The sequence below is a fragment of the Annulohypoxylon maeteangense genome, assembly GCF_022496945.1.
Source record: "Annulohypoxylon maeteangense strain CBS 123835 unplaced genomic scaffold GGS22scaffold_2, whole genome shotgun sequence".
In the NCBI taxonomy this organism is placed as follows: domain Eukaryota; kingdom Fungi; phylum Ascomycota; class Sordariomycetes; order Xylariales; family Hypoxylaceae; genus Annulohypoxylon; species Annulohypoxylon maeteangense.
The window spans coordinates 283,912-299,984 of NW_025953249.1; the positions used below are offsets into that span (position 1 = coordinate 283,912).

Consider the following 16,073-nt stretch of genomic DNA (forward strand, 5'->3'; position numbering starts at 1 on the left):
TATTTGCTCCGAGCTTGTCCAGTCGGGGGAAGTGGGAGTGCGGATGGGGTCCATGCGGGCGTCGTTCTACATACGAATACAGATTTCTACCGTTCTACAGATCATACCTCTACGCAGAGTATGTACACAAATACCTACCTACAGACATACAGACAGACAGACAGACACCATAGTAGGTACATACCTACATACACCTACATACATACACCTACATACACACACAGAACATTACAATGATCCGCTGCCCTACCGTAACAAGAGCCCATACATCCCATACATAGTAGCTGCAAGTTTGGTGGCACGTATCCCAGTGGCTGGAAGAACAAGCTATACTATCGTACTATCTCCTTAGTCAAGGGACTTGTAAGCTTCCCGCGTACCTAGCACGCAAGAGAATCCACTCCAACCGTTATAGCTAGGCTATCTATCTTCTCTCTCGCCGTGTCGTCTTAGAGGGCCAAGTTTATCCGTCGCACAAGACTATTCGGGGAGAAGATAGGAAGAAGAGGGCAAAAAAAAGAGAAAAATACATACAAAAATACAAAAAGACAAGAGAAAAAAAAGAAACGGTGCGAAAGGGAAAAAAACGGTGGACCGATGGATGGACGATGGGCGATTAGCTCTTCCTTGGCTGAGGATCACCAGTGAACCGGAACAACTTCCATCTCGCTGCCACACACCCCCGTACCGTACCTACAGGGACCATACCCACGTCCCTCCCACACCATTCCACGAGCGAACCCAAGCATAGAAAAGATGCCGTTCGTCAGTTGGTAAGTACTAAGTCTCATGGGCTCTTCCTTTTCCCCACCGCGCTCTGAATGACAGTATTTCTGTGAACCCCCCGGTCTCCTTAGCCCACAAGAACCCACACAGATTTCCATAGGAGTCAAGAAACCTGACATCTCTTTCTTTAAGTACGACTGCCATCCCTCCACCCCCCATCAATATCGCCCCCCCGACCATAAGGAATAACTTATAAGAAAAACATCTGGATTGCTGTTGAGATCGTTTAATCACGCGATAACCAGCGACATCTATTACAACCACATCTCATCCCTTCTTTCTCTACGACCCTTCTGTTTTACATAAACACATCTTTGTAAGACGGATCCAGACCGCGAACATACATTATACTTTATACTATTACTACCTACTATTTCCGAATTATCTCATATAGCTGGAAGAAGTTGTAAGTAAAGAAAGATTGTTTCATTGTGTAGTAAAACACACACATTCTCCTTCACCTTTTCTATTTTCATATAATTCTTTTTTTTTTTCAATTTCTTTAGAAAAGAGAAAAGGAAGAAAAAAAAGAAAGAGAAAAAAAGAAAAAAGAAAAAAAAGATTGCCGGCTCTCTCCTCTTCCCATCCCACCCTGCAAGTCTCCCCGCCGCCACACACGCCGCCAATACTACTACTACTACCTACTACCATCTTACCATTACACCTCCAAATCCGACCAACCTCTTATCGGCTTCCCGTACATACATGACTGCAACATTCCCCTCCCCATTGTCTCTCCATTAGCACTTACACATACATCCTTCCCGCATACATACACACACAAACGCATATCCTCTTCATATACACACTCATAACACAACATTGTTCTTTAATCATCGTCTCAAAACTTGGCTATAATTCCGAGTTAGGACTCGATTTTACATAACGGAACAAGAGGAGAGAAAAAGCAAGAAAAAAAAAGAGGCTTATACCGCTTAATACCAACGACCAACTACCCGGCACTAGTCGTATTCTATAATTATTCACCGCTCGATGCACTAACAAGAATCAACCCTGCAGAGCAAGACGGACTTCTTTCGACTATATTGTACACAACCTGCAGAGCTCCTGACTCTCATTTCTCTTCTCCCAAGACATTTTCATACACACTTTTACCCTCCACACCACACACACAAGACCAGCAATGGTCTCAACATTTCAGATGCAGGCCTTCTACCGGCCGAATCACCTATCGGTCGACACCAACCATGCACAGAAGTACTTTGAGGAAGAGGACCAGATCCTCGACGACAACATACTTGACAGCAGTGGGATGGACTCGGGGTTAGAGTTGTCGCCGCCCATGGCCGGGAGCCGAAGAGATTCGTTCGCCGTGCCGGGATCGATATTCTCGCCCAAGACGGAAGTGGGGGATTGGCAATCCGTCGACATGCAGTCGGTGCCTTCTAATAACCCCTTCCTAGAGCCCCAGAACAACAACCCGTTCACGAGAGCTGACCCGCAGGCCGCATACGGCTCGCAAAACCAGCAATGGATGGGACAGACCTCTGGAACCTGCACACCGCTACAGTATGACGGCCTCGAGACTGCGTTCGACAACAACCAGTCTATCTTCCAACGACCTCTTCAGATGCAAACCCCCTTCAGCAACCCCGGACACCAAGTACCTCTCTTCTCCACCGTCGGCCCCAACAACTCGTCCATCCAAGCCTCATCAGACAAGGACTGGATGGGTCAGGACTTAAAAAACCAGTCTCTCGCCAAGCGCATGCGGCCGGATACGCCGACGATCAGATCGCATAACGAGCTTCGGCGCGGCGACGGCATCCGTAAGAAGAACGCGCGATTCGACATACCGGCGGAGCGCAACCTCGGCAACATAGATCAGCTCATCGCGTCGACGACGGACGAGCAGGAGATCAAGGAGCTGAAGCAGCAGAAGCGGTTGCTGCGCAACCGACAAGCGGCGCTCGACTCCCGGCAGAGGAAAAAGATGCACACGGAGAGGCTGGAGGACGAGAAGAAGCACTTCACGACCGTCATCAGCTCGATGGAAGAGGAGATGAACGAGCTTCACATGAAGCTGGAGCAAGAAAGACGCGAGAGGGAGTACCTGGTGGCGCACGTCGAGAACTTGACCTTGGAGAAGGAAGAGTCGATCCGGAATCACACGATCGAGACCGGCGACCTGCGCAAGAAGATCAGCGTCCTCACCGACCACGTCCAGAGGCTCGAGCACGCCGCCATGCCCAGCAACACTGGCTACGGCAACGGCTTCAACGACATGGACAGCCTGACCATGGACACATCCTGGGACGGCATGGGATTCATGAACGAGTTCCCCATGGAGACCGACGTCAAGCAGGAGCTGCAGATCGTATCCCAGAAGAAGCCCGAGGTGTCGCTACCTTCCGACGTCGAGAAGTCCAGCACCCAAGGCGGCCTGTTGTTCATGCTCTTCCTCGTCGGCGCCTTCGTCCTCTCCAACAGGTCGACGCCAACCATCCCGCGCGTTTCCGAAGACGTGCGCGAGGCCTCAGCCACCCTTCTCAACAACATCTTCAAGGATGCCGGCCTCCCCAACGGCGCCGAGAACGCCATCGTACCCGCAGGCCCTCAACCCTCTGGCGCCGCTGACTGGACGTCTAGCGCGTCAGTGCCGATGGCCAGCGGAAACATGGAGGGCGTTGCGCCTTCGATGCTCGGCGACCTAGCAGACTCGCTGACGCAGCCGACGCAAGAGCAGACGAACGAGCAGATCTTCTCGCTGACGCCGGCGCAATACAACGGCGTGACGTCGCAAGACTTCCTACGCTCGCCGCCCCCGCAGCGGTCGACGAGCCAAGGACGTCGCAACCTTGCCGAGGCGCTAAGCAACATGCGCAGCGGCGGCACAGAGAAGCAACAAGGCGCGGCAGAGGTGTACACACGGTCCTTGCTCTGGGACCAGATACCCGGCGACGTCGTCCGCAACTTCGCCAAGATGGTGGCCGAGTGCAATAGCGCCGGTCAAACAGCAGGCGGCGGCGGCGATGCCAACTCATGACGAATTTTACGAAGACCCACGACGAAAAAAGAACGAGACGCGACATCACAACAACAAGAAAATTTCATGCAGTTGGTGACGAAATCACTTTCCACAACTGGCACACGTTTATGAATCACACGAGAGACCGAACAACAACAAGAACGACAGCGACAGCAACACACAACTTCATTCCTATATTCATTTTTTTGGTTCCCCCCAATCCGTATCTATTTTTCTCTTGTTGGTATTTTTACATTTTTATTCGTTCATCGGTTTTTTATGCCTCACTACGCGGCGTATCAACCAACCCTACGACTACTACTACTACTTTTTGTTCATACACTACAACTACACTTTTTTCGTCTTTTACGACTTGGTGCTCTCGCGCGCACGAAACCCAAAATCAACAGATCCGACGATGCTCACGCATACCGAAACGAACTATGACTATTTTCTATTATCATCATCCGTCATCATCTATTTTGTCTCTCTCCCATCATCTATCTATCCGCGCAATCATTTATTTGTCGACACTTTAGCAAGCGAAGCCAGCATTCATCGTCATTTTTTCCGATCTGATTTTTTAATCTTAACCTTCGTCTGTCCCATTTATTTCTTGGAAAAATCAACAATCAAACGACTCTTCCTTCACTCACCACGAGTATGGAAATTGCTCTTGTTGTTTATTCTTCCAAGAAAAAAACAAGCCCGATATTTTGTTCATCGGCACCACTTAACGTTATTTTTGCATGGCGAAAATGGGTCGGTCATTGGGATGGGGGTGGGAAAGGGGAAGGGGGGGTGGGCGGTGGCCCGGAACAAGGGGGGGGGAGGGTGGAAATTGGCATGCTGTAAGCCCTGGGGATTCGTCGAGGCTACACATTTTTCATTGTACAACGTTCAAATGGGATCATTGGGAACTTGGGGCAGAGCCAGTGCGGCATCTGCGATGGAGGCCTTTTCTCTTTTTTATCGGGGGACAGCTGATTGATTTTTTATTTTCTTTGGTTATTATCTTTTTTCTACTTCTTCTTTCCTCCTTTCTTACACACTTCTATTCATGTTACCGCCGTCCCAATCTTCGTCGACATGTCTCCGCCAAGTCGGTAGGCTCTCACGAAGGTGGGCGGGGTTTCATAGCCGGCTTACTCGTCTCTTGGGGGGAAATCGGATCGGGATAACGTCTCACGACATAATAGGGTTGATTTGTAGTTTGCCCTACTTGGAACTCCCCGACAGGGTTGAGACTTAGTAGGCTTACGAGAGCGATCGAAGTCGTGGGACTGTTTACTCACCCTTTCTTACATTGTTTTCCCCTCGTTTCGATTCAAGCGGCAGCGATTATTTAGGCCTGGGGCGAGGGCGGTTTGGTTTATTGGTTGGAGTGAGAATCATCCATCATCATACGAGAATGACGAAGACATGTCACGGACGAACAGCACACAGGAAGGGCAGTCAAGAGACAGGCAGCTTTTAACCCAAGTAGCTGAAAAGGGACACTACTACTACTACTATTACTACTTTATTATTGGGAACAGCAAGCAAGGCAAGAGAGAGAAGAGAGGGCAAAGCACATTTAGAGGCCAACCCATCATCATCACCCATTGCGGTTGTTTTGTTCGTCTTATTAGTTCAGCTCAGTTCAGCTCATCAGTCAGTTTTATTAGCGAAACGTCTAAGACGAACATGAAAAACCCAGCAAAGCAAGCAAAGCAAAGCAAAAACCAAACAAATATGAAAACTACAATGATCCCCCAAAAAAGACCCAACTATTTACTCTCGCTCTTCTTCTCCTTGTCTTATGATCTCGACTTTAGTGGATGATGCGCCTCTTCTCTTCTCGTTCTCTTTCTTCTGTCCTCGCTTCTCGTTACTCGCTACTCGCCCTTAGCCTAGTTACAAGTAAATGAAAATAAATTCCAATCAAATAAACGACCGTCGCCTAAGCACTGTAGTCTGTAGCATTGTATGTATTTTGTAGCGAGTAGATTGTGAGTCGACTTATGCCGAAGGAGCATATGCACGATACGGATACATTAGGTTAGAAATGTGAGATCAGATGGGGTGCTTCCACTTTCCTAAACCAGTTATACTACTTCGCTAAACTAGCCCATCTTAATTAACGCATAGTGTTTTTTAAAACCATCAATATATGGTTTGATTTCATAAACATTTAATTATTAAAACATTTATAAAATTAAACGATTACTCGCATTTAAACGTTATATATTTTCAAACGTTGGAAAAAAGTTCAACGTTTCTTTCAAATAAATGTTTGGCGATAGCTCGAACTATTCGAAGTCCCTGATCTGGTGTGTGTAACCCTTTCAGTACTTTGATCTTGTTGTTTTGATCTAATCCACCTACCTTAAGTCTATATAAGACCTTGATCCCACCCACCTACCTTCAATCCTTCTTCTTCTTCTTCATCTTCAAAACCTCCAAGTCTTTGAAGAAGTCTACCCACCCCATATACACCAGGATCGCCTCCAGGATCTCCAGCCTATCCGATTTGCCAGTGACTTGAGGCTCAACTCAACTGCGGCTCTTGCAGGTAGGTAGGTAGGTAGGTAATCCTGCAATTGTAGAAATCGTAGAAATCGTAGATAGCCTCCTACATACGTAGGAGGCCTCGTAGAAGGCTAGATGATTCAACCTGATCTGGCCCGTTTGGTTGTTGGTTCCAAAGTGAAACACTTATCCGCTAGCTCCTGTAGCTTCCCGTCTAAGTACATCGAAGGCTTCATATCTAACGCTTGAAGATTTATTAAATGTTTAAAATTTCCAAACGTTTCGAAAGGAAGTAAACACTAATATAAAATATAAACGTTTAAATAAAAAAACGCGCAGTCGACGGTTTCTTTTTTTTCAAACGTTTGATCTTGCAAACCATCAATTGATGATGAATTAACGGTTAATTGCACCCTGCGAATCTTTGTACAGTATGCGTACCTCTACTGTCCCTTCCTTTTTGACTAGCTACTACCTAGTGTCATTCTTATCTAATACCACATACAGAGTACCTAGGTAGGTATGTTACAGGTACATACGGGTCCTATCCCTCCCTATGCCGCCCACGGTAGATATACAGCGTACATCCAAGTACCTACATACATCATGTAGGCTAATTAATTTGTTTTCTTGGAGTAGTTCGCTGCGCCCCGACCCGGCGTGCACCAGTAGCATGACAGAGAAATAGTAATAGAAGTCGCACCCTCAACAATGCCCGATCCCGATTCGCTGACTTTTTCTTACCTTTACGGTAGACCGTAGGTGGGTATGAGCCAATGAGATGTCCGGGATATATCTAGTATCCATACTATCCATTCCCTACCCCCCCTTCTCCCCTCAATCGAACTAATAATAATACCTAAAGAAAGGAAGAAAGAAAGAAAAAAAAGAAAAAAGCCGACTTTGCGCGCTTATTGGAAGAATGATCCTGTAAGCTTCTTCTCCGCCAAGACATTTTCTATGCAGCTGAGCTCACATGGGCTATTGCTTGCGCGTTCCTATTCTTTTTCTTCGACTGCTTTGGACGTTACGGATTACGCTCTTTATTTTTTTGAGTCTTCGAGAGAATACGCGCATCGAGTTTTCCACGTATTCCCGAATATTCAATGTCTTATGAGACTACCTACCTACCTATTAGTCATAGTTGGTATATCTATGGCTGATATATGGTTCGAGGCCTGTGAAAGTGGCCGTCACGGCGCATATTATATGAATATTCCAAGACAAGAGGTAACGGTGGATGGGTAACAATACGGACTAGTAGTCAGGTATGACAAAGCGTTCGTGTGTTCGTCTGTATGTCGTGTATCCCATGTCTCCCATGTCTCACTTCTTTTTAAGATATCCAAATCTAGATGAAAAAAGAGATAAATAGATAAAAATATCCCCGAAAAGAACAAGATCAGATTAGCAAGCTCAGGCATGACCTCACCCCCTTCATCATGATCATCATCTACTACTAACAGCACCGACGCGCCCACATGCTGTCTCAAACACGGGACTCCGGGGGAAGCATGCAGTTTGGGTGGGTGGTGTTCACGCGAGACAGGTTTACGGTCCGGTCGAGCAGAAAGGGGTGGTAGATTACGAGGGGTTGGTTGATCTCGTGGTTGACAGCTGGCATCTTCCCCATTCCCATTCCCCCATCTCTTTCCCCAATCCGTCCATTCAGAATCCCGTCCGTATACCTACCTAGGGTAGATATGCACACACAAGCTTCTCCCTACAGTAGCGCAAAGTACCTTACCTAACCAAGCCAAAGCCTGGCCAGACTGACCTCGAAGGTTGGTACGGTAGGTATGAACGTATGTATTTAAGATCACAAGTGAGATCGGAATACGGATGTTCGCATCTGCGCATCTACTACCGGTATAGGTAGGACCTTAGCTTTTAGGTCTGCCTGCTCTGCCTTGGTAGGTAACCACGACTCCCTAGGTAACTAACCTCCATCGATCATCGCAAACCTCACGATGACGATATAGCTATATTATGTAAACATACCTAGTAGAGCAGGCATAGTTACCAACTCTATGCTAAAGTAGGTATCTATCTTAAGCACGTAAACGGAAAGGCACAAAAAGCGTTGCATCATCATCGCTATGCCAAAAGGTCTAGACCCCCAACCCAAGCAACAGTGACTAAGAAACACAAGCACCTGTATGTCTTCAAAATCACCAATGCACCATCGCCGTTACATACCACCATAACCTATAACCTACCATCTATCTATCTGTCTACTAGGTATCTATCTAGGCAACTTCACCCATCCCCAAACCGTTAAACCAAACCACCTCGTCCAACGCCCTCCACAAACCAACGACCAGGCAGCCGGGAACCCGGCACGCCCCGGAGCCAGCGCCGGGGGTGCTGCTACTGCTGCTGCCACTGCTGCGAGGGAGCTAAGTTGCGTGCGCGGGTAGCTGCCTTTGCCTCTGCTGCTTGCTTCCCGTCCTGCGCAGCTGCGTACGTGCGTGCGTCCCTTAAGTTTCCGTTTCGGCGGGCGTCATGCCATCGCCCACATTCGCGTGGTACGTGTCAGGTTTCCTCTGGGCGGTTTGTCGCACACTCGGCACTTTTAATTCCCTTCTTTTTTAATGTGCATGTCCTTCTGTTTCTGCTTTTCTTTCCCCACGGGGAATGGGGAAGGCGTGGTTTCAAGCAGGAGGAGAGGATGGTGTCACGGACCTGGCCTAAGTTCTATGGATGTGATACGATGGTGGCTTGTGGGTTGTCTCGAGTAGAGTGCGGTTTTGAAGAATGTTGAGATTCATTCGCTATGAGATGGAATGGCAAGTCATGATACAATACCCAAAGCTGATTTACGGGCTCGGAGTTTACTTTTCGTGGCACGTCTGGGGAGATGGTTAAGGTGATACAGGGGCTAAACGGCGCCCGCCCAGGTGTGATTTGTAGCTATACCATCTAAGCATATATCATCTCACATATTACCCAGATCCACTGGGGGGCAACGACGCAAAGATTAAACAAAAAAAATGTATCACCACATTCATTGCCCGGTCCGTGTATGTGTTGTATCGACTTTTCTACGATTGGCATCCCTTTACCTACTTCCTATGACTCCTTTTCGTCATATAGGGGTTGATCAAGCATATGATCCCACAAGGGTCTAGATATACTACGTCGCCCACGTGCGATGTAGTATTTAGGTACGTTATACACAACGGCGCATCACGCAGCACCGGCGTTCTACGGGATCGCCAAATCGCCACAGACCTTATTTGCCTTATTCGCCTTGCCAGACGTCCCCTAGGTAAGGTAAGTTTCGCGCGCCCACTCACAGCGCACCGAACACGTCTTACAGAAACACACATTTCGCACCATACATACGAGAGAGAGGCCGACAACCCTGACGATAAGACGACAGCAGTGGAGGAGTGGTGCTAGGAAAACAGGACGTCTACGCACGAATATAACACGGGGCGATGGCGGAAGAGGAAGAAGATTGATCGAGATATCCGAGAGCGAAGGTAGGACAATGGCAGACACCGGCGGAGAAAAAAAGGATGCGCATGGTTTCGCAGCATCATGTTTCTACTGTTTCTATTTCTCCTTCGTATACACCACGCTTACACGGCTTACGCCCATCCGGGACGTGCGGCGTCTGCCCCGGCGCCACAAGTCAGGGAGCGTTGCTGATCGCTGCGCGCGATGAGACGTAAGAAAGCGACGACGTATGTAAGGCTTTCTTCATTCTTCATTCTTCATCTCTGCCTCTTCTATCTCCATCCTATCGTAAAGAGAAACCGTTATTCGCGGCGCGTTACACCAACCCGTCGTAGATACGGACTGGGGGTCTTCGGGTTATACAGATTAGGAGACAATGCTTGAGGCAAGGAGTAGTAGAGCGAAGTAGGTAACATCGCTAGGCGAAGGAACGGATGACATCGGATGGTTGATCGTCGACATTCTCCATGAGAACATATGTATTGTATCGTATCCAATGCTGATGCTGAGCTGACTGTATTTCATGCACGACATAGGAAATAAAACATCTAAACTACCTAGCAGCTTACCTATGTTCATAACGATGCAACTGCTATATTCTAAGCCTAGACCTAATCTAAGCCGTCGTAATCTACGCAAGTAAAAACAATAGCACATGTCTCCCGAGGTCCCTAACCTACAGGGTCAAAGTGCAAAAACTCAACTCCTTACCGGTCCATCCGGTATATTAAAGATATATGAAACAGAAGCAGGCTCAGTCAGCCGCATGTATTCTCCACACGGGGAAGCGAAGCTAAGTCGATGTATGGAGGGATAGGACGGGATGGACATATGGCACGAGACAACAGTATCCAGTCGATCCCAAATCATAGCCATAGCAATAAAAGGAATCTGCCTCGCCCAAGACCGCCGAGAGAAAGCAGCGCCAGCGACCAACCAACCAAGCACCCCAATTGAACCAATTCATCATCACCCTGCTGCCTTCAATACCTACTCCCTAGCATTGACAAATCCGCGCACGGCGAAACAAGCGAGAGGCGCGCTGCCGAGATACCCCAAAGTGCACATCCGTCGCATCGAATAGCCAGGTAAAAGCCGTAAGCCAAGGGAATCCGACAATCCACTCGGCGTCCCATACTCAACGGGATCTACGGCGTGCGTGAGCAAGCCACCTATCTCCTCTAACCATTCTATCTATCCAACCTAGTATCCAACCTATCCTCCCGCTTACCCACCCCCCCTTTCCCGATCCCCAAAAACACGCCCCCCAGAGCCAAAGTCCGACGAAGGGAATCGAGTTAAGTGAGTGAATGAATGAGAGGGAAAACAACCTTACCTTAGAAACATGCAGCATTCCCCCACAATCGTCGATGCATACATATGCAGAGATGATGTACAGAAGCATATCTAGGTATCTACTCGCTACTACAACCTCACTGACCCTCCTCCGACATAAACCCCACGAATAAGAAAAAAGAAAAAAAAGCAACCAGCCCGAAAAGTCCAACTTTCGTGCTCCCCCCATCCCGCCACCCCATACCCGCTATTCACTCCATCGGTCAACCCTCAAAATCTGCAAAGTACAAAAAGGAATCTGCCCTGCCTTTTTTCCAACATACCAAGAAATATATCACATACACACACCGGTGCTACAAGCTGTGCATAGGTAGTCAAAGACCCCGTATCAATTGCGCTGTGCTACCTAAGATGCCGTAATAATCGAAGTAAAGTACCTAGAAAGGCCGGAGCACCGCATGACCCAAACCAAGCCCTCAATTGACAAATGGCCATCTTTTTTTGCACCTATCCCAATATACTCTCTTACCCTATAAGCAAGCAACCCCGATCTCGCGCGGGATGCAGCTTATTTCTTGGAGTTCTTGGAGTTCGTAGGATTATACTTGTCCTTCCAAATCCTAAGCGCGGCGCGTCATTGGTTAGTAAGAGGGAACAAAGACGAGCGTTGCAATATGAGAAGTATAGACGATGTAGGTAGGTGTATGCTAGATCCGGACAAGTTCGGCAAAAAACAAAAACAAAAAACAGCTAGGAATAAAAAAAAGGAACAGCGCAGAGTAGGTAGCAGGTAAGCAGAATGGTTGGCCAGATAGACAAGTCGATAGCGTAAAAGACAAAAAGAACAGCCAGAAAGAAAAATGTAATCATCATCGACCCAAGCGCCGGCCAGCTCCGTGACTGCAACTGAGGCATTTACATTGGCCAAGGCGATCGAGCGGCCGAAGACGAGACCAGGTAACCTAGCTACCTAGGGACGAAACAAGTGGAAGAACCCAAGAAAAAGCTGGCACAGAAGCCAAAAGGCGACAATTCCCGGGTTCGGTGAAAGATGAGGCTCTGATTCGCCTGACCCCAACCCGCGAGACCCGTTTCCGCGGCCCGTCCGTCGTTGGAGAAGAAGAGGAAGAATCATCGTCGTCGAAACCCAAATAAAAAACAATAACCAAGAAACAATATCAAAAAAAGAGGAGACTTGGTTCTAGACCCCGATATAGTAGAGTAAGAATCAAAAAGGGGAAGACAAAAAGTAAGGCGAACACTTTCGCTAGTGGTGCCGGGAGCACGGAGAGCCTGTCGTCTACCTAAGGGGGGGCCACTCACCCGCGACGGCCGGGGTCCTGCAGCATTTCTCCTGTTGCTGCGCCGCCGACGCACGGGGTGGTGAGGTAGCGAAGCAGCGAAGGGGGGGGGGATGGAGATGGGTCCGTCATACGAGGGAAACCTTACGAGACTGGACGAAAGTGAGTAATGAATCGTCGAACTTACCATGTATTTCCCAGGGTCTTGTTGCCATTCTCCTCCGCCAGCCGGTAGTACCTCGCAGCAGCGTACTATAGAGCAAGCATACGGTTAGTCTCATGTGATCTCCCTTCCCCCTTTCCTTACTTAGGTAGTGCGATATGTAATATGTATGTAAGTATATGGGTATATGGCTATACGGCTATACAGAAAGGGCATGTTAGGTACGTAAGCCGCTCAGTTCAGGTATATGTCCCCGAGTGGCCCTGATTTGCGGCCGAGCTTAAGCCTCATTGCTGCCCAACGGGAGACCGATCGCGATTCACGAACAGCCAACACGCCTACTTTAGCTCGCCGCTTCTCCCTTTGCAGAGCACTAGACGGCAGACAAGACATCTTGATCTAACCGCGAACGCTAAGCGAGCCGAAGCTGATCATGAACAAGCCACAATCTAAACCACATGAGGCTGACACCTCATCGATGTCTAGCTGTCGCTCATCGGTGCATGGCGTGTTATGTGCTATGTGCTGTTTGAGAGCTTTGGGCAGGGACGTGAGGCGACCGATTTGGAAGTGATATGTGACGGAGAGAGGAAATAGATGAGCGGCGAGGGAGAGAGACAGAACAGGAGAAGTGAGACTGGGCATCTCGCTTTCGACGCCTAACCTAAGACCTAAGCTCAACAGACGTACCTTGTCTTTCTTGCACCCGAAGCCCTCAAGATAGCACCATCCGACCTCGTTCATGGCATCTGCGTAGACCGAGGGGAATTCCCCGTACGTTAGCCTATTGCACAGGTGGCCGTCTGTCATGTTCTCGACAGCTTGGTCGGTCCACATCACTTACCGGTATCTCCAAGGTTTGCGGCCGTTTCGTAATACTGCCCGATGTTAGACATTAGCCGATACGATCATCACATAAACTGCGGGACTCTCAACGACAGCGACATATCTCTCTGGCCGGGTAAAGTAGGTAGGCAGGCGTAAAGTGTCGTAATCATCCCTTTCGATCTTTCGCTCTTTTTCACTTTTCCTCTTTCTGTCTTTTTTCAGACACACATACACGCACATACACACACACTTTTCTCGATATTCATTAATCATCCACTTGACACAACTCCCGCTACCCCTATTCCGGCCGGGTGCTTCAATAATGAAACGGTGACGGTGACAGTAACGTAGATATTGGATTGGACATGACCCACCTGCTTGGCGGCGACTGGATCTCGGGGGATGCCCCAACCGTGGCGGAAGCAATTCGCCAATTCGAAGATGGCCAGGACGAGCTCGCCCTTGGCGGCGCCGCCTTTCTTGAGGCCCGCCTGTAGCGCCATGCTCTCTACCGCTGCCGCGTTCGACGCCGCCGCCGAGAGGTATGTGACAGCTCTCTCGGGATCTGGTTCGCAACCCCAGCCGTGCCTGAGAGGTCCGCCAAAACCGGCCGTTAGCTTCGCTTTCTTTGATCTTTTTACATGAGATATGCTCTTCGATCTTTCATGTGCTGCTGCAATACTTCGTATTCGTATATCCGCCAGTAAGTAAGTAGGTTGGTAGACAACTTTGCCACCGTCGGACTATTCGCAAGTTTCACCCATCCATGATGTTTGCTACCCAGAAGCCGTAACTCTCCTTCGTCCGTCCCGTTTTCCCGTCTTCCACTTCCCAGGAAAGATAGAGCGAGAGAAAAGGCGCTTCTAGACCCGCAAGGGGAAACGTGCGCATGACAGATAGACACGAGTGAGATGCGCAATGCAAACTGCAATCTGCAATGCTTCCATAAATAGTAACACATCGCATCGCATCGCATCGCATAAACCAAACCCGAAAGGAAAAAAATAACAAAAAAAAGCAAGATGCAGATGGTGGCGATCCAAACACCAAAATAAGAATAGCTTAAGGTAGGTAGGTAAGTAGGTAGGTAGATGTAGGTACTAACCTCAAAGCAAGCCCGTAAAGGACCTGGCTCAGGGGATTATTCGCCCCCTGGGGATCAGCCAGACGACCGAACAGGCGCGTAGACTGGTCGAGCTGGCCGCCCTCGTGCAATCGGATAGCCTCCTGGATCTGTTCGTCGATCACCTTGGACGAGACAACTCCGTCCGATCTCCCATTCCCTCCGTTTCCGTTTCCGCCTCCGTTTCCGACGACGTCATCATCGTACAGTCTCAATCCGGCCAAGTCCGCCGAGGAAGGGTACGGCGAATTACGCGACGACGGCGACGGCGAGACGTTCACGCTAGGTGATCTGCTCCGGCGCTGGCCCCTCTCGTTCGCCTCCGCCAGTATCGTCGCTCTCTTCTCCCACTGGCTCTCGTTCGCGTCTTTATCCACCGCCGCCCCTCCCACCCCTCCTCCAACAGCTCTTACTCCCCCGGGTCCTAAACCTACCCCTCCCTTCCCACCCCCCGTCGTCTTCCCGTCCGCCGCGTACACGTTGATCTGCGGCAGGTTCTCGGGCACGAACTCGGACGTAGACGGGGCCTTGGAAAGGTGCAGGCGCTGGGAGAGGCGGCGGTGGGTGGACATAGGCGCGGGAGTGGATAACTGCTGCTGCTGGTTTTGACCATCGCTCAGAACGGACGAAGTACTAGAGCCTCGCGAACGGGGTCTGAACACGTCGAGACTTCGGCGCGTCCGCGACCCGCTTCCTCCTCCGCTCGCATTATTACTATTATTATCTCTGGCCGCGGTGGTGGAGAGGTATGTCTTATTTGTAGGTGGGTGGATGATCTCCTGGGTATGTGTGTCGGAGCGGATGAAGGTGAACTCGGGCCCGGCAAGCCTGTCGAGGGTCTCGCGATCGACGCCGCCGTCTAGGTGGTCCTTCTTCTTGATCAGGTCGCGGAGCCCCATCGTAAGATCGGTTCACGCAGGATGTACGTTTCGTATGATTGGTCGCGGTTCGCAATTGGCTCGTCTGTATTTTTTCTTTTCTTTTCGTTTCTTCTCTTTTCTTCTTCCCGATTCTAATTCCAATATTCACGCAAATCCAATAGTCCAATGATCGTTGATCTTAATCGCAAAACACTGTAAAGTAAGTAATTATAGAAATTGAATTCGTTCGAGCGGTATTAGTCGCAGTAGAAGCAGGAGCAGTAGCAACAGCAGCGGATAGTCGTCCCTCGGTTCTTTAATAGGCGTTCATTATTCAAGCTAGCCTATTCATTTCAGGGCCGGATCTTACGCGCCGAGTCGAGTTCTTCGCTGCGCTTTTGAACGACCAAAATGCCTGTAAAAAAGGGCAAAAAAAGGGACAGAAAGGGGCTGTGATTTTCAGCTTCCCAATTCGCAGCCCCCTTCGAGTAATAGACAAGACAAGACAAGACACATAACCCTTTGTTTCAATCCATTCGGTACGAGGCACGGGTTAGCCTCTTTCCAGAGAACTGGTGTGCCAAGATTGGTCCAAGATTGACCGTACCTGTTTCGGAGACACTTTTTCGGGTCGCAGGATGGATCTTTGGAGTCTTCTAGTGGGGTGGACAGCTGACCAGGTAGGTGGGCGAGGTGGGCGAGGTGGGTGACACCTACCTGTTGGTCGCAAAGCACCTGGGCAACCACCCGG

General features: G+C 49.2%; 2 protein-coding genes across 2 annotated transcripts; one reads left to right on the top strand and one right to left on the bottom strand.

The window, feature by feature from the left end:
- The first annotated feature begins 1,684 nt into the window (after positions 1-1,684).
- Positions 1,685-3,993, top strand: GGS22DRAFT_61268 (bZIP transcription factor). The gene has a single exon (XM_047967557.1). The coding sequence runs from the start codon at positions 1,931-1,933 to the stop codon at positions 3,791-3,793; it is 1,863 nt and encodes a 620-aa protein (XP_047822466.1). The 5' UTR covers positions 1,685-1,930; the 3' UTR covers positions 3,794-3,993.
- Positions 3,994-11,362: 7,369 nt separating this feature from the next.
- On the bottom strand, positions 11,363-16,021 carry GGS22DRAFT_152018 (HCP-like protein). Its single transcript, XM_047959600.1, has 6 exons — positions 14,445-16,021; positions 13,714-13,927; positions 13,356-13,389; positions 13,202-13,260; positions 12,536-12,600; positions 11,363-11,667 (listed from the first exon to the last, which is right to left on the bottom strand). The coding sequence occupies exons 1-6, from the start codon at positions 15,359-15,361 to the stop codon at positions 11,616-11,618; spliced, it is 1,341 nt and encodes a 446-aa protein (XP_047822467.1). The 5' UTR covers positions 15,362-16,021; the 3' UTR covers positions 11,363-11,615.
- Positions 16,022-16,073: the final 52 nt, after the last annotated feature.

Excerpts from the sequence above, each read along its gene's own strand:
- GGS22DRAFT_152018 (XM_047959600.1), bottom strand. The coding sequence starts at position 15,361 with ATGGGGCTCCGCGACCTGATCAAGAAGAAGGACCACCTAGACGGCGGC. Across the intron at positions 13,928-14,444 it reads CTTTACGGGCTTGCTTTGAG|GCACGGCTGGGGTTGCGAAC; the intron begins GTTAGTACCTAC and ends CGGACCTCTCAG. Across the intron at positions 11,668-12,535 it reads AAGACCCTGGGAAATACATG|GATTTGGAAGGACAAGTATA; the intron begins GTAAGTTCGACG and ends CGCCGCGCTTAG.
- GGS22DRAFT_61268 (XM_047967557.1), top strand. The coding sequence starts at position 1,931 with ATGGTCTCAACATTTCAGATGCAGGCCTTCTACCGGCCGAATCACCTA.